This window comes from Patiria miniata, unplaced genomic scaffold, assembly GCF_015706575.1.
Source record: "Patiria miniata isolate m_02_andy unplaced genomic scaffold, ASM1570657v1 HiC_scaffold_6, whole genome shotgun sequence".
NCBI classification, from domain to species: Eukaryota; Metazoa; Echinodermata; class Asteroidea; order Valvatida; family Asterinidae; genus Patiria; species Patiria miniata.
Window position 1 is genome coordinate 14,031,064 of NW_024037073.1, and position 25,743 is coordinate 14,056,806.

At 42.4% G+C, this 25,743-nt stretch overlaps 1 protein-coding gene across 2 annotated transcripts in view; it reads left to right on the forward strand.

Annotated features, from left to right (window-relative positions):
- The window catches only part of LOC119742410 (thyroid receptor-interacting protein 11-like), a 34,864-nt gene that overhangs the window by 5,439 nt on the left and 3,682 nt on the right, over positions 1-25,743 (forward strand). Inside the window, exons 5-20 of one of the 2 annotated variants that reach the window (XM_038218329.1) lie at positions 789-872; positions 1,351-1,599; positions 2,239-2,391; positions 3,578-3,797; positions 6,526-6,629; positions 8,827-8,961; positions 9,592-10,220; positions 10,921-11,083; positions 12,026-12,160; positions 12,641-16,672; positions 18,929-19,122; positions 19,588-19,751; positions 21,120-21,223; positions 22,316-22,415; positions 22,867-22,948; positions 24,457-24,571. In XM_038218329.1, the coding sequence (XP_038074257.1) occupies positions 789-872; positions 1,351-1,599; positions 2,239-2,391; positions 3,578-3,797; positions 6,526-6,629; positions 8,827-8,961; positions 9,592-10,220; positions 10,921-11,083; positions 12,026-12,160; positions 12,641-16,672; positions 18,929-19,122; positions 19,588-19,751; positions 21,120-21,223; positions 22,316-22,415; positions 22,867-22,948; positions 24,457-24,571 (6,663 nt within the window). The remainder of the gene's footprint in view (positions 1-788; positions 873-1,350; positions 1,600-2,238; positions 2,392-3,577; positions 3,798-6,525; positions 6,630-8,826; positions 8,962-9,591; positions 10,221-10,920; positions 11,084-12,025; positions 12,161-12,640; positions 16,673-18,928; positions 19,123-19,587; positions 19,752-21,119; positions 21,224-22,315; positions 22,416-22,866; positions 22,949-24,456; positions 24,572-25,743) is intronic. The other variant, XM_038218330.1, reaches the window with a different exon arrangement.

Sequence of the window (25,743 nt, forward strand, 5' to 3'; positions counted from 1 at the left end):
TACATGTAGCCGCATTTCAACTCCTTCAATAAAGCTGGCACTAACAACTTTAGTCTTTTGGAAGAGGATTCTGCCGCTTTCGTATAGTGAAATAAAATCTGTCACTAGCCAGTATGGCCCATCAGGCCGGCATTTATCTCCGGTTTCAGTAGCATGAAACAACTGAGAATATTTCTACTCCCCCTGGATGGGATGCCAGTCCATCGCAGGTTACTCCCCAGCTTATGCAGGTACCCAATTTTCTCCTGGATGGAGAGAGGCAAGTGGGGGTAAAGCAGCTTGCCAAAGGAAACAACATATGGCCAGCAGCTGGATTCGAACCCCTGACCCTCTGATCACGAGTCACGAACCCTAACCACTAGACCACACTCCCTGCTTTCATAGGCCCCTGTTTAGTACCCAGCTGTAGCCAAATAGTTCAGACATGCCTTCAGTCTCAAAAGTGCGTAGGATTCTTTTACGGGAGTGCACAAGAACAAATTGTCCCTGAAAATGTGTCGTTTTAACTTCATAGTCAAATTCCGGCATGTACTGCCCTAACATTCATGGTTTAGCTGTGATACACAAAGAGAAATGACAAACCGTTATTACAGAAAAGGTATAGAGAAAAATCGAATGCTTGCCACAACTGTGGGATTGTGATGTAAGAGAGTGTACATACTCATAAAATTCCTCAGTATTCTCTCTCTTCTTCATCCTGAAGTGTGCAAAATTCAATATCTTTGTATCAATTGGCCTAGATCTTATGTTGTGTTGTTTTGAAAATATTATTTGTTTTCCTGTTGCAGCCAATGTTTGAAATTGGCCTTGATAAAGATAGTGCTAGCTCCCCGAGTGCTGAGGAAATTCTCCAGCTGAAGACAAGAATTAAGGTACAGACTACTCATCATGTTGTTCATTTCTGAAATTCAGTGTAGACTGCATGGCTACATGCAGCAAAAACCATACCATTATTCTATACAAAACGTATGAAAAATACTTCCAATATACAACATTTTGAAATATTGCAGTGTCTTTTTTGATGACCATAATAAAATGAAAAGTTTGATATCAAGTTTGGATTAATCTATCATGCACATCACTATGGAGTACCGAAGTGTGACGTCATTTAGAACCAGAAAGTGTAGTACAAACAAATGGAGTACGCGTGCATGTTGCTTCATGGGCTGAATCACGCGCTAATGTCTTTCACACACATTCTGTGCGTGTGACGTATTCACTTCGGTACTCCATACTATGTAAACACAAATAATGAAGTCTGTGACTAGACTAGTCAGTGTTTTGTTCCAAGATGTCCGCCAAAATGTGAACGGACACACTCTATTCTTATTTTGTTTCTTATCTGTATAGGAGCTGGAGCACGATCTGAGCCACGAGATTGACGAGTCCCAGCGGGAACTCTCGGCCCTCCAGGACGCCCACTCCCAGAAGCAGGCCACCATCAGCCGCCGACACAAGCAAGAAATTGAGGACTACACACGCCGCATTGAGCAGCTGGAGCAAGTGCTGCAATCCGGTGAAACCTCCCCGACGTCACCGCCCACTACGCCGGTTCACACACCTGCAACGCCACCTTCAAAAGAAGCAGGGGATCTGCAGGTAATTGCTTCCCGGGGAATGGGGTGAAAGGGGACAGGAGGGGGCATCAGCTATCAGTAATTGTTTGAGGGATAGTAAAGGTACTATAATAGCAACATCTGTTCTGATCACCTCATCCTTGACCAAGTGGTTCTTCATTGAACAGGCTCTGTTATTAGTCACATGCTTTCAAATTAGATCATGTTTAACACGTACCTCTACCGCGCCTCTCAGGTTTGGGATATAGGAACAGGCAACTCTTCTTTTGTTCTTCATTAACCCTAATGTACCTGAATCAATCAAAATCCATACCCCTGTTTTAGAGTATTTTGACGGATTCAGGATACCTCCATATTCAAAACGGGGATTTTGATGGATTCAGGATTGTAAGCCTAGCGGTGCTGCAGGATTTTGATGGATTCAGGATCCCTCCATACTGAGCAGTCACCAACACCAACAATTTTGGTGCATGACACAACAGGTGGATTTTGGCGGATTCAGGATACTTTCTTGTAAAAGTGCTCAAGGGGTTAGGGTTAATATCATGTTGTGTCTTGTAATTGTCAGCACTGTGGAAATAAATGTACGAATGAATGAATGAATGAATGCATCTGGCAGGGTGATTGTTCAACGATGCATTTTTGTTTGGTTTTGCAATAGAATAAGGTGAAGGAGCTCCAAGAGGCACTGAAGAAGTCCCAGCGTAATTTCAACCACCTTGATGAATCCTGCAAGCGCTTGAGAGTGGAGCTGGAGCAAGTCAAGCAGGTGGAGAAAGAGAAGAGTAAAACGGCAGAGATCCTCAAGAAACAGGTCAGGAATCAATTGTGGGAAAAAATGGGCCTCTTCCTTCGTTTTCCTCCCTTTACATTTTGTTATTTCACTATCGTAGAATGTAGAATGTTTTACTGACATCTTTCATTTTTAGGCGGACTAGTCATTACGGTAAATGATTGGAACAATGACTGACCTTAATTTTACTGCAGCTACATGACGTGCAACCTTACTGTCTGTCAGAAGATATGAGACTCGGGTCACGATGCTGTCAGTTTTCTTTGTCCAACTATAAATTTTATAAATTTAGTAAGATATTTGCCACCTGAGGCTCATTATGTGACACCCGTTTGACTATACAAAGCCTATTTCACCCTGTTTGGTAAGAAAAACACACACCTTAATAGCTTTTCCCAAAAGAAATTTTTTCTATGCAATGCTTGAAATGCATCTTTACATCACATTTAACTTTACTTTTAACATGTTTAATCACATAATATCCATGTTTAAGGGTGTAGGTTTTGAGGCTTTTGATCGTTGGAATGAGCGTTGGATATTTTAAACGTTGGAAAAAACAGAGCACTTCATGAAAATGTTTAGCTAAAAGGGGTGTACTATGCTTTCATATTTTTCATTGGAATGGATATTTGCACAAAATATGTTCCAGCAGAAAATTCACGCCATGGAGTCTTTAAAGGGAAGGTACAACATTTGCAAACATCAAAAAAGGAAATGATCACATTATCATGAAATACCTTACTGGATTGTTGGGGAATGACAGTCTAAAGCATCCTGTAAAATCGTAGCTCCTGGTGTGCTCACATTTTCAAGAAAATTTGTATTTTTCCAACGCTGATCAGCCGACTAGCATTGGAGAAAACTGTGTTTTTTTTCTTCAAAAACTGCTCTTAATTTTTCAAATTTAGTTATTCCGCATCTTCTTTACAATTGATCAGACACCTGTGAAGGAGTACAAGCCAGCTAGACTGATTATCTGACTTTACAATTCCCCAAAGTCTATAAATTGCTCTGTTTCATCGTAAGTGGGGTCAGGGAACCAGACTACAAGAACATGATTGGTTTTCTTGGTTTTTCCAGCAGCTACCAGGCCAAAACGTGAAACAAGCCCGTTCAACAATATTTGCTATAACATACTTATCTTCCAAATCCATTTATTTCTGAAAATTGCAGCAAAAGCAAATGTTGTACATTCCCTTTAACACAGGTGGAGGCGCTGAAAGCCGAGAAGGAGAAAGGCATGCAGGAGAACGAGACCCTACGATGGGTCAAGAGAGACCTGGCTAGCAAGCTGGATACAGAGAGACAGGAGAACGCTCGGCTGCTAGAGGAATATGACAAGGCCAAGGGGAAGACAGAGGACGGGAGGCAAGAAATTGAGAAGATTAGGAAAGAAGAAATAGTCCCACTTCAAGAACAACTGTCAAGTGAGTTCTGTAATAAATAATAATAATAATAACAACGGGTTCTTATATACATTGTAGTGCTTTAACTAAGATCAAAGTGCTTTACATTATTATTACCCCTGATCATTGGGCCAATTAAACATTCCATATACCATCTCAGCTCCCTGGGGAGTATACAGCTCGATGCTGCCAGTTAGGCGTAATGAAGCCAATTCAATCACAGTAACCATCTCTGCCCTCACAGGTACCCATTTACTCCTGGGTGGAGAGAAGCAATGAGTGGCAAAGTGCCTTGCCCAAGGGCACACGCACCATGACCCCGGGCTGGACTCGAACCCACAACCTGCAGCTTTACCCGCACACCACGAATCCAATGCCCTTAACCACGAGGCCACAGCACTCCACAAACTTTAATAATAGACAAAAGAATGTGAAATATGTTGTCATATGTGTGCTCAAGTACCCCTTCAACAGCAAGTAAGGGAGACCACTGCCGATGACACTTGATGCTATGGCTTTGTACACTTTCAGAATAAAATAAGTCGTGCACAGTTCGTGCGTTCTTGGAGCCCATTGGCAATATACTACAACCTATTGACCCTTGTTCTTAAAACACCGTACAAAATGGAGCACATCCTGTGACACATCACAGGATAGAGATAAACCTTTATTGAACCTTACGTTGTACCTTTCAAAATCCTTCAAAATTTGATTGGGAGATTTTTGAAGGTTTTGCAGGATTGAGATTGAGGGAAGGTAGGGTTCAGCCACGTTTACCTTTGCTGCACCTTGACAGTTTCAGTACAGAAAATGTGCCATGGGTTTCCTTAATAGTGGTCAGTTTTGGAGCATGGTTTCTGTAAAATAAGACTTGGGAGTTAATTGAAATTGAAATTTGTTGATGGTAGAGACTGTGGAAAGTTCAACTCCCTGGGATCATAAAACCTGTAAGTACGTGTAAAAACAGTCACCAAATTTAACCTCATTCCAGTCATTTGCTTAGTCTGATCAAAAAGTTGAATAAAGAGATTGACTGGGATGGATTTTGAACCTGTGACCTGCGGAAAACAGGACTAGCGTTCTACCAACTGAGCTAACTAATTTGTCTCCGTATTTGTAGACTGCCAACACGGGGCTGGATAGCTCAGTTGGTAGGGTGCTGGTGTGGTGCACCAGAGGTCAAAGGTTCAAATCCCACTGGTCAGTTTCTTTGTTCTACACAATGTCAGTTACTCTTTGATGATTTGCGTATTCTGTTACCAAAAGGATTTCAATGTTGAAAATATATGACAATATTGAAAACTGAAGCCGACAATTACATATCAACAATAATTCATAAATACCCGAGATAGTTTTCCCGTTCCTATTGGTCTAGAGTCTGTCATGTGGGTGGTCTTAAACTGATGTTTAATACCGGTGTTTAAAGCTGCGCTCCGTGGAACATGTGTTCAGTACGCTACCTGTACGCGTGCCTTTGCTACTGCCAGATGCTTGAGAAACACTGATCTGATCTCCTTGTATATATAAAGCACATCACGCACACGCATTGCACACCATTGACGTGGCCTGATCCACATGTAAGCATGGAATAAAATGATAGAACACAATCATTGAAATTGTGTCAACTTTTTGACTTTTTATGGCTTTTGATCGAAAATGTATTTATGAATGTGGATAATAGTGTGATTGAGCAGTTATAAACGTGATGTTTAAACTTGCCGATAATAACCCCCACCTTCAACTCGGGCCATTATCGGCAACCAGACCCCTATACCCGGTTTGAAACCAGACGTTTATAAAGCGTTCCATCACACCATTATCCCCTTAAAAATTATACATAACCAATATGAGACAACAAATTGGATTCTTTGGAATTTGAGGTAAAAATCACTTAAACAAACAGCAGTAAACACAACAATCCTGACAATCAAACGTCAACTCACTGCATGTCGCGTGCTCGAAACAGCTGATTGTCTGCTAGTTCGCAGCTCCCACTCGTATGTGAAAACATGGTGAAAATAGCATGGGTACCAACGATACAAGCATTTCACACTGTCGTACCATACCACAGGGAGTGTGCTATGACTTGATCATTGCAGGCCAATCGAACGTCGCTATAACGAACATCGTAAGATCCACAGAAATTGTTCGTAATAGCGATCGTTCGGTATAGCGATTTTCACGTATTAGCTTGTGTAGAATGTAGATATGTTTGCAGGTCGGGACCCTTATTGCGAATGCTACGGGAATTGGCAAGGAGACATGATAAATTGTGTTGTGGCACTGGATCAGAACATGGGCCAGGGTTGGGGTTGACATCACCACATACGAGTAGGGGAATTGATATATGTAATTGTTATTGTGTAGTTGCATTTACAAACCACGCGCAAAGTCGCCGAACGTGTCCATTAATATTTTTCAATTCCGTAGCTGAACTTCACCAAATACGTACTGGTAGGACTTCGAAGACGTGCGACTATTGAATCATGTAATTACACATATTTTGAGTGTACATGGGTGGTTTTTTCGTACCATTCATCAAGGAAATAATAGCCATTTGTCACTGTTCTGTTGACATTTCCAACAACAATGTATGGTACGTTTTGTACACAAAAATTGGGAGCCAAGGCTGATGCTCGGTAAAGCCGAATGTTCGGTATAGCGGTGTTCGGTATAGCGACGTTCCACTGTATTCAAGACAGGTATAATAATACTTTTTATCAATTTTTGTTTTGGTATTGTTTGGCAGAGATGGAGAAGGAGTTGGAGGACATGCGAGGTGAACGAGATCAGGTCAGATCCGCGTTGTTTGCCACTAAGCACAGACTCCTTGCCGAGTTGGATGCTAGCCATGTACAGTTCATCTTCGCTTTGTCTCTACTCTAGCTAGCCCTCTGCTGTCGCGGCCGATGCAGCGGCACCGTTCTGTTACAATGCAGCGTTCCTTATCCTTTTGTTTATATAACACGACTAAAACAAAACACCCCAAATAATCCTCCAAATTTTCCCTTGTTACTAATTTGCACCTTGACGTTCATTCATGCATGCACATTTGGCATGACCTCTGTTGGGTGGACAGGATATTTTTATGTCCCTTCATTCTCATCTGTATGCATACTCTCTGATAATTTGAGTAACGGTTTGCTTGCTGTACTGGCATTTTGAGTTTATATAATTTTACCTGATTGTTCACATTGATTTCTTGAATAAAAACAGTATTACTTATAACAATTTTTTTTTTAGCTCTTTATCAAACACTAACAGAGACCTGATTGTGATTGAGTGGTGATGTCTTTTTTTACTAACAATTGCTGTTATCCCAATCAGTGCTAAATTTTCATCTTCAGTAAATTTAAATTTGTATTTGACATTTCAGTTGGCTATTCGTTTGGATCCTAGCCTTCTCAGTGACTTTCCTTCATTTACTTTATACTTTGTTGTGTAACAGATGCTAAGGGGAAGTGATGAAATTGCCAAGTTTGTATTTTGCTAGGTCTGATTACAGACTGATGCTACTTAAGTATTTTTGGTAGGGGGTTGAGGCAAAATATCTCAATCTGAAAAAAAATAGGACAGAAAAAGTTCAATTAAACCTAACTTCCTACTGAGTTTTACTAAGTACTGGACCAAGTCCGGCAAAATCCACCACTGACCCTGCTTCACATAATGCTTCAGGACCAAATCCGCTGAAATCCACCACAAGACCACCACTTCTATAGTGGATTTTGACGGACTTGGAACAGATGGCGTGTCTGCCAAAATCCCCCCAAAGGGGTGATGGATTTTGATGGAGTTGGGAAGGTTAGGATTAAAGCCCCAGAATCTTGTACATGCATCTAATCCTCTTGTGTTTAACACTCACTCAATCACAATCTTGTCATCAAGTTTGAGAAAGAAAGTCATTATGTCTTTAACTGGAAATGTAACTCATGTTGATTTGACTATACACTGGATCTTTTGCAGAATGAAATGCCATCGTGGAATATATCTGACTTCAAGAAACTTTCAAGTGACAAGCAGCTAACTTGTACTCTTACCACTAACTTCAAATTGTAGTCAGAGAGTTGCAATTTCTACCACCCACTTAACCCACAATCATTGCATGATGCAGTAATCCGCAAGCATTGTAACTGAACTGTGCTGCTGCTAGCCGTATGCAAGGCCAATAATGTAACTAGAAGACTTTCATGGTCTTAAATTTAAGATGCCTTTAAATAAAACATTCTCTTTTTCCCTGTTTGAAATGGGCTTTTTTAACCTTGTATTCAATGAAAATTAAGTGTTTTTCTTTTTTTTTTGAATAAAAGTCCAATTGTTTGATTCTTTATCAATGTTTGGCCAAAGAGAAGAGAGTTTCCCTTTTTTGAACCTATGAAGAACCCTTAGTCTTTGAACTCTGTGATTTAAACTGTGAAACTCGGTAGATTTTAGTAGCTCAGGTTAAAGTTTGACATAAGTGTCATGGCCGTGGCGTCTTTATTTCAGGAAATATCAAAAATTAGTATCTCAATGGTGTGTTTTCAGTGTTGCTTGATCTTTATTTTTTTGTAGATTTAGACTATGCTGAATGTGTTTTGCTGTGTCTCTCTTGCTTGAATGCAATGATCAACATATTCTAGAATAAAGTCAGTTTCGATTTTGGAAGTTTCGTACCACAAATGACTCAAAATAGATTTTGCAAACTACTCTCCCTTCTTATTCCCATCCTGATTTCCAAAGAAAACATTTGTGAAAAAATTTGAAATATGGGATGTGAAAATGGAACACTGTTCTGTTTTCTAAGTGGTGAAAAATCACCTCTTGCAATTTGTGTCCACAACTATGAGTAAGACAAGGTCACACAAGGAGAGAAGTCAGCATTTGTTTTCCTATTTTGTGACACCCAATGCAGAAGTAAAGACAATTCTCAGTACAGAGTGGTTCTCTTGATCACAGCCTTTGATAAATTTGTAGCAAATATGATCAATGAACTTATAGAAATGAACAGAATAGTAACCTGTGTATCAGTTGATATGTGTTTTTCCCTTTTTTTGTTGTTGACTTTTTCTAGGCAAGTACGAGCACCACGCGGCAAGAACTCCACGAGGCGAGGAAGAAGTTCTCCTCGGGGGCGATGCAGAGACGCACTCAACTGTTGAAGGAGAAGCAAGCACTTGTCAACCAGATGATTGATGTTGGAGAGCAGGTATGTTCACTGCACCGTAGAAAATGTGCTGTGTAGCATTTGTAAAGCTGAGTCAAGACAATGTATTTTTCCCTTAAAGCTATAGTCCATCATTTGTAATTTGTGCATTTTGTTCATTTGAAGCAACAAAAGAGTTCAAAATCTAATGAAGGATGCTGAGCAACTAACCTGATGAAGTTTCAGCTAAGCTTCAGCTGTACATTCCGAGAAAAACAGCATTCTAAGATCTCAATTTCAAATCAAAAGTTACTGAATCATGTTTTGAATTGTTTTGAATTGCAGCTATACGCGACGTCGCGCACTGATCCGACCAATTATAACAACCGCGCGCGCGTGTGCGTCGTTCCAATACTTGTGCGCGCTGCGCTGAATAACAAAACGAACTACTAATTTAAATTTTCCTACGGTGCTTCTTAAGAATCACCGTTGGAAATGCCCTCTTTCGTTAATTACTTCAAAATGAAAGCTTCCCAGAAAGAATAATTTCACAGGGAGTTTAGTTCCCTTACTATCTTTCAACCAAGTTTGTTTTTCAACAATAATTACGCCAGTTACTTTTCGGATGGCTGCAAATGATGGACTATAGCTTTAATTATTGTTTGATTTTTTCTGCAACTGACATACACTCAGGTATCAGAAGGAAAGACCTCAGTCGCCCTCCTGAAGGCGGCCAGCAACCAAGTGGGCGACGAGGCAGAAGACCTCATCACAGACCTGGGTGGAAGCCAGGACGCCGGAGAGGACCAGGACATCACCCCAGATCTGCTCCAAGCCCTGGAAGAGGAGAACCAGCATCTCCGACAGAAAGTGGAGAACCTTGAAATGGAAGTCCGTCAGCTGAACGTGTCCTGTGCCTCCCTGGCTGAGGATAAGGAGAGCTGTGAGAGCCTGATCGTCAGGCTAAACAAAGACCTGGAAGTGATGCGGCACTCTAAGTCGGACTCCAGTAGCTCCAAGAAGACCCCAGAGTGCTCAGGCGACAGCGAGACTGAGAGCAACTCCAGGCTTCCCCTTACCGAGGCAGACTTGAACAGGCAGGAGGAAGTCAGACGCATCGCATTCAAGCGTCCTGACTCCCCATCTGGTACCAGCACCGATTCAGACAGGACTGCCGGCTCAAGCCGTGCTACCATGCAGAGGTACACCACCAGTGAGAGCGAGGTACCAGACAGTCAGGCGAGTGCCTTGGAAAGCTCCGACAATATCAGCTTTGACGGAGAGTATGATGACTCCATCATGTTTTCTGGAATGAAACAGAGGTGAGATTATCTAACACCGGTTATTTAAAATCTAATGCGGGATTTTGAAATATTAATCTGTAAAAGTTTCAGCATGATCTAAAATAGCGAACATTTTTAACGAGTTTTTTTTGTGTGTATTAAGTATTTATATTCAGCCATCAATCAAAATATATTCCCAACCATAAGTTCACATTCACGCTTTGGACCTGTGTTCAAAAAGTGAGTCCAGTTTAACTCCGCTAAAATAATTGTCACAACCAAGCAAATACTTTCAAATGCATCCCAATCGTTGGAAATGGTTGGCAACTGTACTAAGTATTCCTTGGACATGAAAACCTTTATGTTAATAGTTATTGGCAACTTTAATTGTGTCCACCCATCTGTGGGGAGTCAGGTCTCCGCCCAGATCAGTGGGGTGATTTTTGATGGCATGAAGAAATATTTGATCAAGAAAAAAATTGTGCTTCTCTTTCCTGTGTTTTTGTGTCGGAATCTACAATGCAGGTTTCGATATTAAAACTGAATGGTAGCTTTAGCTCAGGTTGAACATTCCAACCACGGCCTAATGCTCTGATACGCAAATGAGGAGGGCATTGGTGTAGCCAGCTGACTGGCCAAAAGTTATACTCGTAGAGCAAGGGTTAAGAAAAGAAGTATGGGAGCAGAAAAGTCAATTAATTGTGAATTCATTCAAGTACCGATGTAATTTCTTTGGCAGGTTTCCTGAGGCAGCCCACGTCCTCCAGGAACAGATTGAGCATTTTGAGCTGATCCGAGCCGACTGGGACATGGAGAAGCAAGCCCTGGAAGAGGTGGTGGTTAGAATGAGGGAACAGCTGAAGGAGAAGGACATTGAGTTACAGAGCCTGACAGCCAAACAGGTACACCTGTCTAGGGCTACAGGCTCAGAGGGGGTTCAGTCTAACTCCTTTTTGGAACCCTCTCGAGTCCTCTCAATTCCCCCACTTGATGTTTTACATGTGAAGGTCCAGAAATGGATTGTGCTGATTCGTTTTGTCAGATTTTGTGTGTCATTTCACAAGGAAGGACTGATGCAAAGAATACAATACAGTTTCAAGCATTACTTTATTAACTTAAAGGTAGCGTCCATCATTTGTGATTTGTGCATTATGTTCGTTTGAAGCAACAAAAGTGCTCAAGATCTAAAGAAGGGTGCTTAACAACTAACCTGATGAAGTTTCAGCTCCGTGATATGCTGTATATTCTAAGAAAACAATATTCTAGGATCTCGATTTCAAATCGAAAGTTGCTGAGGCATGTTTTGGATTTGGCCTGAATTCAGCGTCCGAGACATGTTCTCACTGAGCCGATTGCAGCTATGCGATGTCGTGCACTGAGCCTGATGAATTACAGCAACCGCACGCATGCGCGTGTGTCGTGTCAATGCTTGCGCCCGCTTCGTCAAATAAAATAAAAAACTATTAACGGAAATTTCCAACAATGCGTCTTTAGACGCATCGTCAGAAAGGCCGTTCTTCATTGATTTCTTCAAAATGACAAGAAAGAACAATTTCACAGGGAGTTTAGTCCCGTTACTATCTTTAAACCAAGTATGCTTTTCAACAATAATTATGTCAGTTACTTTTTGGATAGCTGCAAATGATGGACTGTACCTTTAATGAAGTGTATCAAGAGTGAATCCAGTCAATGTTGTAAGAGAAGGTATTGACATAAATGCGTCTGCATTCATTTCGTCTCCTATTCCTCCTCATTTCCCTTCCTCATGTCCCACAACAACTTGGCTGCTTTGCACCCTTTGACCAACTGTGACCGATTGGCCGTTTTCTCTTGTCTTGTTCCAGGGATTGAGGGAGATTGAGACTCAGCAGATGGATCAGTTAGAGGAAGACATTGAGACCTTACAAGACACTGTGGACAAGATGGAGGAAGAGCATAGCCAGATGGAGCAGGAGAGGAATTCACTCACACAAGAAAAGGTGCGGCCGTCAGGATATATTTGTAAAATAAAGTGTGGTTTTTTTACAGTGTAAATACAGGGTTTTTGGGGTGTTTTTTTTTTTACATCTGCGTTAAATAGCATGAGAATGACTTACAGTAAAAAGGTACCGGTATGCTTTTCTGGGCGCTTGCAAAATCCAAAATTGCACTTCAAGTATTTTGTTTTGGTTCACCAGAATTTTTGAGACACAACAGACCCAAAAATGAATAGACAGATGCTCACATCAAATGCGTAGAAGTCAGGGTTCCCACAGTAATGGAAAAACCTGGAGAAATCCTAGAATTTAAAGCTATCATGGAAAGTCGTAGAAAAGTAATAGGACATTTGTTATTTAACAAGAAGTCATAGAAAGTTGATATAATCCATTTTCAGATTTCTGTGGGAACCCGGTACAAGGATATTTTGTTGAAGTCATTTCTTGTGTGTTCCTCTTTTTTCTCTTGTTCTGTAATTCCAGGAAGCCGTACAGAAAGAATTAGACAGTCTCCGAAAAGAAAACAAGACCCAGCAAGAAGCTTCCGAGACCTTGCTCCTAGAAGTGCTGGCACTGAAGAACCAGTTACATGAGGCAGAGGCCACAGTAGAGCACCTCAATCAGCAGGCAGAGGAGTTGCATCACCAGAAGGAGGCATCGTCCCAAGAAGTGGAATCCTTGAGGAGCGACTTGAACCGGTCACGGGATGCATCCGAGCGTTACGCCAGGCAAGCCCAGGAGCACCTGGAGGTTTTGAATCTCCAGAAGGAGGAATCCTTGAAGGATGATGGTGACCGAGATCGGCTGGAAGCTGACCTGCTGCTCCTTAATCAGCAGCATCAGCAGGCTCTGGAGCAGATCGTACAGTCCAGAGATGAGATCAGAAAGAAAGCCGAGAGCTTGGAAGCTGAGAAGATGGAACTACTGAGTAGCCTAGGTGAGAGCCAAGCAGGTCTGACAGAGCTTGGTGCCTTGAGGACTAAATATGATGAGGACGTAAAGGAACTGAGAGCAGAACTCGATAAAAGGACAGCTGAGTTGTCAGAACTGTCCAAACAAAAAGCAGAGGAAGAGGACCAGATCTTAAATCTCAGGGATGAGCTCGACGATACAGAGGAAATCAAGAAGAAATTAGAAGACACCAACATGGAGCTTGTTTTACAGGCAAATGACTCAAAAGCACAAGTGGAAAGCCTTGGAAAGGAACTGCTACAGCTGAAAAAGCAAAGTGAAAGGATGGTCAGTCTCGATGTCAAAGAAAAGTTGGATAACAGTGTTGCTGAACTCGAAAGTCAGTTACAACTGGCAGCAGCATCAAGCGGGGAAAGCAAATCAGCGGTAAAACCTCTAACAATCCGTATCGGTGAATTAGAGGCTGCTGTTGAAAATTTAACAGACAGCAGAAAGAAGCTGGATAAGGCTCTTGAAGATAGCAAGGAAACGTTGGAGATGGAGGTTGCTTCATCAGAACAAACAGCGCAGCTCCTTACAAATTATGAGGATAAAATCGACAGCTTGAAGAGGGAGAATGACAGTCTCCTGCAACAACTCCAGCAAAACAAGCTGCAACATGAAAAGACATTGCAAGAGCTTTCACATTCCAGAGAATTAGACACCAGCACGCTACAAGCAGAACACGAGAAACTCATCCAGTTAAAAAATGCCAAGGAAACTGAGGTGATGAAACTCAGGAGTGAGTATGAGGAATTGCAAGCTGACATGTCTGGAACCAAAGACATGCTGAACTCCACTCTGGAGGGTCACCAACAGCTGGCAGATATACTGAAAAACAAAGATGAAGACATCAAGAACCTTGCTGAGGAGAACTCCTACTTTTTCAAGGCATTGGAGGAAAGCAAAAATAAAGGGAAACAGTTTGAACAGATGCAAGAGAAACTGCAGGAAACAGAGGTCCAATTGGAAGAAGTTAAAGCCAAAAATGTGACCCTTTCAAGGGAAGTTCAGAAGCTACATTTGGACTTGAAGGATCAACTGGAACGCAGTGATGTTGAGACCAAGACCCTTGAGGTCATCACAGAGCTGGAGGGTGAAGTGCGTGACCTCCGGGACATGTTGGAGAGGAAAGAGGAAGAAGCTTTGGACCTCCAGAGAGTTGTCGAGGAAAAGCAGTCAGCCCTGCTGAATCTTGAAGAAAAATCTGAAAATCAGAGGAGGGAGTTTGAGCAATCACAGACAAAGATTTCAGACTTAGAGTCAGAAATTGCTTCTCTCAAACAGGAACAAGTTACAACTGCCAAAAAGCTTGATAGTGTCAACAATGACCTACAGGAGACACAAGAAAAGCATGCTCATGAACAGGCTGAGAGAGAATCTGCATCAAATTCTCAGAGTGCGTGGATAATAGAAAGAGACAATAAAATCCTTCAGCTGAGTGAGAGGCTCTTTAGTATTGAAGATCAGATTAAAGACCAGGAAGCACATCATGCAAAGGCACTTGATGAAAAGAACACTGAGGTTTCTCTGTTAAAGGATAAACTTGAGAAACTAAGACAAGAGCTTGACTTCAGGCAAAGGAATGTCAGTGAACTGAAAGCTGAACACACCTTTGTGATGAGCCAGAAGGATGCTGAAGTCACTCAGCTGACTGCGAAGCTTGAGCAGCTAACAAGAGACTCCAACTTGCAGAAAGGTGCTCCACAAGAGGACAGAGAAAATGGCATCATCCACGAGGAAGTGACAGTTAAAAAAGTGCCTGGTCTTCATAATGCTAACATGGAACCACCGCCGTCCACGCGTCTCCGTCAGATGTCTGATACAATTGTTGAGTCTTCTCTGAGTGACAACGAAAAACACCTGGAAAATGTCTTGCAGGAGAAGGAGAAGGAAATTAATCTTTTGAAAGAAAGCAATCGGTCATTGACCAACCTCCTGGAGGATAAGTCACGCACAGCAATGGGCAACACAATACTGGTAGACCTCCATAAGCTGCAGATGCAAGTGCGAACGTACGATTCTGAGCGCAACCAAATGATGACTGTCCTGAACGAGAAAACAAGGGAATGCAGCAACCTCAAGAACGAAGTCCATCGGCTGGTCAAGGTTGTCTCAGCCCAGAAAACAGCCCTTGAGAAGGCGCAGGAGGATAACAAGGAAATCCAACGCCACCTTGATGAACCGCAGAATGACATGCAAAAGCAAGCCCTCCAGAATCTGTCCCGCCTCATCCAGGACAAAGACCTGGAAATTGAGGCTCTGAAACAGAAGAATGACTCACTGCTACAGGTGCTGCACTCGGCGGAGCCAAACAGCAGCTCGGACATCTCCAGGGTGCTTGGCGACAACGAGCAGCTGCAGAAAGAGAACACGATGCTGAAGGAAGAACGGGACCAACTTGTCGTGAGCATCCACCAGAAGCATCATGAGAGCCTGACTTACTATGAGGAAGTGCAGAGGCTGGTTGGTGTAGTCAATGAAGAGACTCACAAACAAGCAGCGATCCAGCAGCAGTACAACACAGTCTATGCAGACTTGGATGACAAGGAGAGATCCTTGAGCCAGCTTGTGCTAGACATCGAACACAGAGACTCATCCCTTGCCAACCTTCAAGAGCAGCTGGAAGAAAAGAACCAGTCTGTGTTAGATCTAGAAAGCCAGTTGTCTGAATTGAATGAAAGCATAGCTAAGCAAAATGAAGAACCTCATGAATCAACAAATATATCGCAGCTACAGCAGGAGAATGACCATCTAAGTGCCTTATTAAGAACCAAAGAGGAAGAAATTTCAGACCTCTGGTCCAAAATTCAGGTGCAGGAGGAGAGGCTCCAGCTTCCTGATATTTCACCTGGCAATGAAAGCCTCATTAGGGCAGAAATAGCCCCCGTCCAATCCGCACCACCTCCCAACGAAGAACCTCTTGCCCGGAAAGAAGCTGAGATTGTTCAACTCAGGGAACAGCTGGATCATCAAGCCAAGACCTTGTCCAAAAGAGACAGTGTAATCAAGACAAAGCAGGATGAACTGCAGCACAAACTGGAGGAGCTTGCTGCCCTCAGGCAGGAGGTGGACCTCCAAAACCAGGCTCTTCTGGAGCGGGACGCTGCCTTGCAGCTCAAGAACCACCAGCTTCAGACCCTCACCAATGACTCCAAATCCAAGGACATAGAACTTCACAGTCTCCAGAGCCAGAACCAGACGTTGAGCGTGCAACTCCAGGGCTTCCAGTCGGAAAACGAGAACCTGAAGAGAGACAATCAGGCCCTGCAGCACGCTGTGCACAACAAGGACGGGGAAGGAAGAGCCCTGCAGGACATGAGCAATCGCCTGGCTGCCCAGATCCGAGAGAAGGACTTTGAGATCGGAGCGCTGAAAGAGAAGAATCAGACGCTGACTACGCTGGTGCAGCAGAGAGAAGAAGGGACATCGGGGGAGCTGCAGAGGTTACTAGGAGAGACAGAGGCAATGCAAAAGCAGGCTCAGATGTTTCAGCAGGAGAGAGACCAGGCCTTACTGGCATTACAGCGACATCAAAATGATCAACAGGCTCTGCAAACTGAGGTATGGAAATTATACAAGACAAACTTGCTTTGATCAGAGATGCCACTTTTCCGGTTTTAACCGGAATTCCGGTTTTTAAAAAAATCTCACAAAATTCCGGTTTTTCCGGCCGTCAAATTAACCAGAAAAAGAGAAGAAAAACTGTGGAAATGCGTTGATTTTTACCTCGATTTAGTACATTTAGGCACACGCATGGCACAACGTTGTTCGTTGAAGTAGTCTTAAAAACAGTCTTTGTGTATGTTGTTGCCGAGCCTGCATGCGATACAAGCGGCCAATGTACTTGCACGCAGTATACAACGGCGCCTCGCGCGTGTTTCACCGCGTGCGGGCGTGTTGTGTGCTAAGCACACGTAGCATTCAGCCTGGAAATCAAGTCTATCATTTCAGCTATCGGTGGTTTCCGATCGCAGTGATATATGTGAATACAAAATGTGCGGGTACCAACCATGTTTTCGTTGAGCGCATCGCGTAGTGCAAGGATCATGTACACCGACAGCAGTGTTGTGGAATCGTGCATGTTTCGTGTCGAATATTACGTTGGAAATTCGGGTAGGCAGAATAAATATTAGGAATATGGAAAAAGTCAAAGTGATTGAACGAACCGACAGCTTTAAAGGCCATAGAAGCAAAATTAAAAAATAAACAGAACTTGGCTTGGCTACAAGATAAAGATGACAACGGGGACTTTGTGTCGGACACGGAGTGGCTTTTTCACACACACAAAAAGTTCCGTTTTTTCCAAGCAGCCGTTCCGGTTTTTTTTCAAGCAGACCCAGTTCTGTTTTTTTCAAGCAAACCCTGTGGCATCTCTGTTTGATGAAAAAGTTTTCATTTCCCCTAAATCTCCTCATCCTAATGTTTGGACTCGTGATTTTTCAGAGGAAACAATTTTATGTTTCATAAAACTGTCATGGGTAATCGAGTACTGTAATTTGAGTACTGTAATAGAGATTGTGTAGACTACTTGTGTGACATCCATTTTGTGAGGTGGAACCAGGCTTACAGCTTACGCTCAGGTAGTACGCACACATTACGGGCTCTTACTAACAATAGGGTTGCCAAAACGCACCAGCGGCTTGTCTTTAAGTACGCGTGCGGCCTGCGCACGAGCATAGCACCAACTCAAAAACAGCGTCTAATATGTTCGCCAAATAAATCTGTATAGTCTGTCCTATTTCGTTTTCAGAGAAAAATGTATTGCTGAATAATTACTAATCGATAAGCAGAATCTTAATTTTTGGAGGATAACAAAGGAAAAGCATTAAAGTTAAGTTGTGATAAACCACAAAGTTGCATTACTTCTGTTACTCTGACCCTAATATTTTAACCAAATTGAACCTATTTGTGTATTCTACAAACCTTTTCTTTTGAAAATGATGTTTGAAGTAAAAAAAATGTGTTTTTAAAGTAGCCATAGCCTTGGTCAATGCTCTCGTCGTTATTCGTCCCGTATGCGGTCAATCGTCGGCATATATCCTCAGGCGCTATGCACATGCATGTAAAAATACAGCGCGAACAGCGACCTCACGCGGCTACTATTTTTATATGCAAATCAGTTGGGGACGATGGAGAGCCTTGGTTCAATCGTCCATGTGAGGTTTTTGGGGTGGTGCTCATTATGTTAGCTGACCTTAAATGTCGTTTTCTTATTGGTCGATCGTTGCGTGGAAACTTGCATAGTGAAACGTGGCACCGTACATAATCCATACACGTGCACGTTGTGTGTCTCTGCACACGGCACCAATGCACAAAAACTGTGGTTCCTGTCACGTCCGCAAAAGGCGAATAGCTGCAAATAATTTGATGACGTCCGGATTTACCAAGGTGTGATTGGACACTCCACATATTAGCCCCGCCTACACTTATCTGTATTCGCATACGAGGTCGTGCGCTAGAAATCCAGCGCAAAATAAAGATAAACATAAGCTTTTGCCGACGATTGAACCAAGGCTCTCGATCGTCCCCAACTGATTTGCATAAAAAAATAGTGGCCGCATGAGGCCGCTGTTCGCGCTGTATTTTTACATGCATGTGCATATATAGCGCGTGAGGATTATGCCGACGATTGACCGCGTACGGGACGAATAACGACGAGAGCATTGACCACGGCTAAAGTAGCCAAAGCAAATATTTCCTCAGTTTTACCCTTTATGGGAAACCAGTTCTCGTATTTGAACCTTTTTTTTTTTTTTATTTTTTCCAATGATTTGAATGACTTTTCATTCTATAACATTTTATCTGTGGCTACTTCAGGTGCATAATATTCGGGAGAGGGAGCAGAGACTAGTCGGGGAGTTGGACCGGCTGCGGGGCCACCTGCTACAAGTGGAGGAAGGGTACACAAGGGAAGCCTTGCAGGGGGAAGAGAGAGAGAAAGACTTGAGGAATAGGCTGGCCGTGGCAGAGGAGGCTGTACGCACCAGCTCATCTGCTGTGCACAGTGCAAGGTGGGTACACTGGACTCCTCACACAAGTAATAATAATAATAATAATAACGGAGTCTTATATAGCGTACGTGTTACCAACAATAAGGTTCTCAAGGCGCCAATGAATTTGTTTTAAAGACAAGTAAATGAAGTATTTGAAATATGAGACCCATTTTATGTAGCACCTTCTAAGGGTATACAAGGTGCATGGGGCAAACCCCTTCTCTTAGCGATAAGTGTTTCTGGGGTCTTTTATGTGCATTTCACAACACACGGGACCTACGACTTTACGTCCCATCCGAAGGACGAAGCAATAATAGTTAAGTGTCTTGCTTAAGGACACAAGTGTCAAGACCGGGACTCGAACCCACACTGTGCTGATCAGAAACACCCTGGAGCTTGAGTCTGGTGCTCTTAACCGCTCGGCCATGACACTCCACTCACTAGAGTAGAAAACTATTCTTTTTCCAAAATGTTGGTTGACAGCAAGGAAGCTAGCAGTCAGATAGAGAGTCTACTAGACCAGCTTCACGCGGTCACAAGCCAGAAGGACCAGGCCTTGTTGCAGCTGGGTGAGGCACAGGAGCAGGTGCAGCAGTACAGCACCTCACTGGCCAACCTGCAGATGGTCCTGGAGCAGTTCACCCAAGGTATGTCATCCGCAATTATGGGACCTTTCTCCAAATCTCGGTTTCATTAACCCTCACCACCCCAACTCCATCAAAATCTATCCCCTCATTTTGATGTGTATTTTGGGGGACTTGGTCCAGAAGGCCTGGCGTGACTAAATATTGATGGAGTTTGATGGTCTTGGGCCTAATGGCCTGAAGCAGTGCTAGGGGTGTCCGATTGATTTTGCCTAGCTTACTGTACTGCTACCGATATTGTGATAAAAGCCATGTTTAGCAAGTCCATGAATGTCAACCAGTCTGTCAGTGGTGGATTCCATTATGTTATGTACAGTTTTGTATTGGACGCACAGTGATTGATGGATTTTGATGGACTTGGTCCAGTTCCTAGTAAAAAACGCTAGGGAGTTAGGGTTAATGTTTTTGGCTCTGTCCCAATTCCATGAGTCATTTTGGAAGGTTAATTACTGAAACCAAATGAAAACATTCCAGAATTTCAACATCACAATAGACGATTTGATGTTTCTGATAAAGAATGTGGAACTACAGTTAGCCAGAGGGTCTCAACTCTGGGGACATACATGTACGTCATGAAGTTGAAGCCTGAAGTTGAAGCCGGGTATCAACTCAAGGTTTGGGAATACGCTACTAGCCAAGGGACATGCGAAAAGATGGGCATAGTCTTCATTCAGGCTGTTTCTGTTGCATTGTGCGAGAAGTAGTTAGGTTTCACAAGGATCCACATTTCTTTGTTTTTGTTTACTCTCCTAAACCACAGTCGATCGTCCCAAGTCGATGCCCCATGGGTTTGTAAGCTATAGCCATTTGTGACTGTTTGCAAAGGGTGTCCTTTTTTCTGAGGCCCCTCCTTTGTATCCCCTGGCCTTTATAAAGCCAGAAAGGGGATATTGCGATAGTGTGGTCCTTCTGTGTCTGTGTCCTTCAGATTATTTCAGACATTTGAGGTCAAAGGTCATCTAGGGGTCAAATGAGTTCATTGTTGATTTTGGTTAGGTAAACTGGAAAGTACTGTCATATTAAAAGTCTGACTTCACCACTCTCAACCAAACTTGATGACAATAATCTTTGGGTAGGGGGACTTTAGATGACTTTAGACATTTGAGGTCAAAGGTCATCTAGGGGTCAAATGAGGTCATTGTTGATTTTGGTTAGGTACACTGAACAGTGTGCTTACTAACTGACTATAAATACTGCCAGCCTGCCAGTATTACCTGATTACTTGCAGTATTTTTTTGTAAAGATATGGAGACATTGAGTTGGTCCAGGCATACATGTACAAAATGACTGTCATTTTGCCTTTGACAAAGGTTCAGCTAAAGACCCATACCGTTAGGCCTCTGCATTATTGTTTTATGTTTGAACCAACAGAGAAAGAAGCAGCTATTGCGGCTGATGTGGAGAGATACAAAGTGAGGGCAGAAGAGAAGAATAAGATTGCAGAACAGCTCTTCAAACAAACGGTGGAGCTACAAGTAAGATCCTTTCAGATATTATTCTAGTTAGTGAGAGTTTATAAGCGATCATGTTAATTAGTGATTGCACGTCAGAGGCACTCACACTGCAGTGCTGTAGTCGAATCCATCACAGGCCTTGACACAAGTAAATCACAACTTCTTTCACAAGTCCAGTCACAAGCAACAGGAGATTAACCATACCAAGGGAATGCTTTTGTCATAGTTTTGTCAATTTGGATATCTTATGACTTGACTTTCGATGGACTTGATTGCAAAACTGCCGGAGTATTTTGGAGCTGGGTCCAATATCAGAGCTCTGCTCACCACAGAAGTTGGCGCTTATGGTCACCAATTTGTGCCAACATTGCTACCACAGAAATATTTGTGCTGACCCTGTAAGCACAGCATCTTTGCTTATGGGACGTATGAGTGGCCACAAGCCAAAGTGCCATGCTAACCAATGATATACCTGCTCAGAATTTTCTATTGTTAGCAGAGCCAATGCAATTGGGCATTGTTAGCAGAGCCATGCAATTGGGCATACAATGGGGATATCTGGTCTTTGTGTGAGTGTACAATAATGTTAACCTCATATTGTAAGATTTGATTTAGCAAATGTTTAACCCTAACCCACCTCACTCCTCCAAAATCCTCCTGGCGGTTTTGGAGGATTCTAGAGGATTGAGGATGAATGGTGATTGAATCAAATGAGGATTCTGGAGGATTGAGGATGAATGGTGATTGAAGCACAAGAGGATTTTGGAGGATTGAGGATGAATGCACTTTGAGGCAGGACTGTCTGATGATTTTGAAGGATTTGGCGTTGGTTATCCTTCATTTAAACACGAGTGCAAAGTTTTGGGATGAAGAGGATTTTGGAGGATTGAGGATGAATGCATTTTGAGGCAGGACTGTCTGACAATTTTGAAAAATTTAGGCGGAGTTGCAAAATTTTGGAGGATTTTGGAGGATTGAGGATGGTTGTAAGCAACAAGGGCCTAGGGGGTTAGGGTTAAAACCCCCTAAACCCAAGAAACTCGCAGAGTGGGGAGAGCCTTCGGTTCTGCAGTGCAAAATTTCAAATGTCATCTTCAAAATTGTCTGATTCAGGAGCGTTTAGCAGCAACCATGGAGGCATTGGAAGCTGCTTCTAGGCTAAACGAACAGCTGGACAGGAAAGAAGAAGTAGCAGTCCATCTCAGGGAAGAACGTAAGAGTATTGCTCATTTTACAAGTTGTTTTCAGCTGCACCATGTTTTCAATTCTGTTTTTTTTTTCATATGGTCTATGAATGGAAGCAAAATGCTGATCTTATAACACGTACCACAAAACTAGCTGCTTTAAAGTGGGATTTCATGGTCTGAAGTTCTTACCTTTCTGTCAGATCTGGCAACCTATATTATGATGCAAGATTAAATCGACAAACCAATTGAAATAAATGTGACTCTACTTAAAGATGTAACGTCCTGCAAAAGAGTCTGCAAAAGAAGATTGAGGTCACATGTCTGATGTTTCAGACTGCAAGCTTCGATAGCCATGCTGTTAATTTCATGTATTATGAAGTGTGTAATGTTTTTTAAGAACCATCAAATTTTGGTTACATTCGCTAGTTGTCTTGACTTATTAAGGCCTGATGATCTAATTCTAACTTTACCTTTCAGTGGCCAGGAAAGAGGAGCTCCTTCACGAGTACGAGACCCGGTTTGACGAGTTGGGGAATGCCAGTGAGGGCAAAGTGGACAAGTAAGCCTTTGTTAGTTGCTGGACTCCTATATGGTTCATTTCTATAAATTTGGGGTCCACTCTTTGTCCTGTCCCTGTTACCTCTGACTTGATGATTTCATAATTCTGATGTCAGTCCTTAATGCAGTTGTCATCCGAGATTCATAAATACCTAAGACAGTTTACGCATTCCTATTGGTCGAGAGCCCGTCACGTGGCCGGTCTTAAACGGATGATGAAGACATGGCTAGCTGGTCTTAAACACTTTTCCAGTGTCACAATAAAATGTGGACTACTAAAAATCCAGTGCCTCTTATCGTTTCATTGGTTGAACGTTCACAATCCTCACGTAGGCATGCGCAACACTACCAGGGAGTCAGAATTTTAAAGTTCTAAATTCAAAACGCAACGCGCCAGGTGCGTTCTGCGCGACATCGCGCAGAGCATGATACGCGCGTGTCAATCTCCATAAAAGGGTTGTTTACATCTTACTCGCCAGCTGAACACTCCATTATTTTGCAAGAGGGATGTTTCAAAAAGCATAAAGTGAATTTGTTGAACAAAATCGGGATGTTTTGAACGAATTATATGATTTTTTCTTACCGAAAAGGTATTTATGAATGGGAATAAATATGTGCTCCTTCGGTATTTATCACTCTGTTTAAGACCACTTAGAGTCTGGGTGCTGATAATTACCCTCGCCTCCGGCTCGGGTAATTATCAGCACCCAGACTCTAAGTGGTCTTAAACAGAGTGATGAAAACCTCCGAAGCACACATTTATTCCCTTAGTAATAATGAATAGCAAGCTACCTACCCAACAAACACAAATATCTTTTGAATTCCTTCTTAATGATACTTGAATGGCAAATTACAAAGTACCAAGGTAACAGGGACAGGAAAAATGTCACACTTTGGACCATAAATTTATAGAATGACCCATATGGATTCGATGCATGAACAGTAGATTGCACTCCATCATTACTCACAGGAGCTTCATTTGGAAGGTCACACTACGTGGGCATTCTGCTTTACGTGGCTATGTCACGAAACACACATTTTTATCGGAATGAACGCAATCCCTCAGTGTCTTCATGTGAGCATCATTCGCCATCAGAAATGTGTTCAAAAGTCCCTGTCACTGGTTCCTCCCAACTTTGTCTTTGTAACAATTGAAGGGATACCTGTGCACAGAGTATATTAACCTATTATTTTTTTTAACTTGCTGTTGAGGACTTAGATGTGGCATAAACTTGTCTGACCAGTCTCTTATCTGTCTGCTTAAGGTTTTTGTGTGTGGAGTTTTCAGTCTCTTGGAAGTGTAGCCCCAACACTTTACTTGGCAGAAGTGTGGCCACAGGCGTCACTAGAGGAGGGGTTGTGGGTGTGACACCCACCTCCTCCCCCCCCCCCCCACCATTAATCGTTTTTGTCAGCAGAATCATTGGAAGACTCCATTGATTAAGGATCCTTCCCTTAAGATATCCAAATCTAAATGAAGTCAACTTGTCTGTTTGTCCATCCCCGCAGGCCCTTGATGAAGAACCTGCTCCTAGGTTACTTCCATGCTCCGCAGAAGAAACGGCCCGAGGTACTCAAGCTTCTTGGCAATGTCCTCAACTTCAGTTTTGAGGAGCTACAACAGGTGAGGACTTTTTTTTTTTTACCTCCCTTTGCATTGACACGTGTGTGTGTGTATATCCAACTTTCTGTTCATATTCCTGTATATTAACCCTAACAGTACTCGACCCATCAAACCCCAACGGCATGTTTTGATGGAATCTGTCAGGATGGGTACAGTACCCCTAAACTGACAGTCTTTTACATTGGGTTGGCACACCTCCAGAAACAAAGTCAGAAATACATGTGTGCAGTTTCCCATATGGTGTTGGAATTTGCCAGGATGGGTATGGCTCCTAGTAAATCATGCTAGGGAGTTAGGGTTAATGTACCTCATAATCTTCATTGTTCCAGTCCGTTTTCTGGCCTGTGGGTATGTTCTTTTTTCTGTCTTTCCCAGGAAGTAATTTTTATATGTATTGCAACAATTTTCTCAACATGGAAGAGGGTTGGCTGTGAATGTACCATGATCACATTCTGTCCTCCTAAAAACACCAGATGGTCCATGATGATTTTCCCATGTTTTATGGGAAAAAGAGAAGAATGATCCGCTTAGCAATTTTAAAGGGAATGTACATCATTGGCTTTTGCTGTAATTTTCAGAAATGAACTATTTGAGGAGTTAGTTTTATAGATCGAATATTGTTACACTGACATTTTTGAAGTTTTGAGTTCGAAAAGGTTGGAAAAACCAAGAAAAACAAAAATGTTCAAGTAGTCTGGTTCCCTGACTCCACAAAAGATAAAATGGATCAATTTATAGATGGCGGAAAATTGTAAGGCAAGGGAACCAGTCTAGCTGGTCTGCACCCGTTCATGAACATGTAACCAATAGCAAACAAAATTTGGACTGAAAAAATGGTAAATTTGGAGCAGTAGTTGAAAAATGGTTAGGTTTTTCCAACACTGATCGGCCGACCACCGTTGGAAATGTGTACAAAAATACAATTTTCTTGAAAATGACTTCACACCAGGTGCCATAATTTTACAAGATGCTTGAGACTGTCATTTACCAACATCCTAGTAAGGTATTTCGTAAACTTGGTAGTTTTATTTTTCAATGTTTGCAAATGTTGTATATTCCCTTTAAGCTTTATGCAGTGGAGTCCAAGCAAAAACAAGACAATCAGATAAAAAAAGTCAAATTTCCCATTGAAAATCATGCATGAAGGCTTGACAACAACAAATTGTCACCAG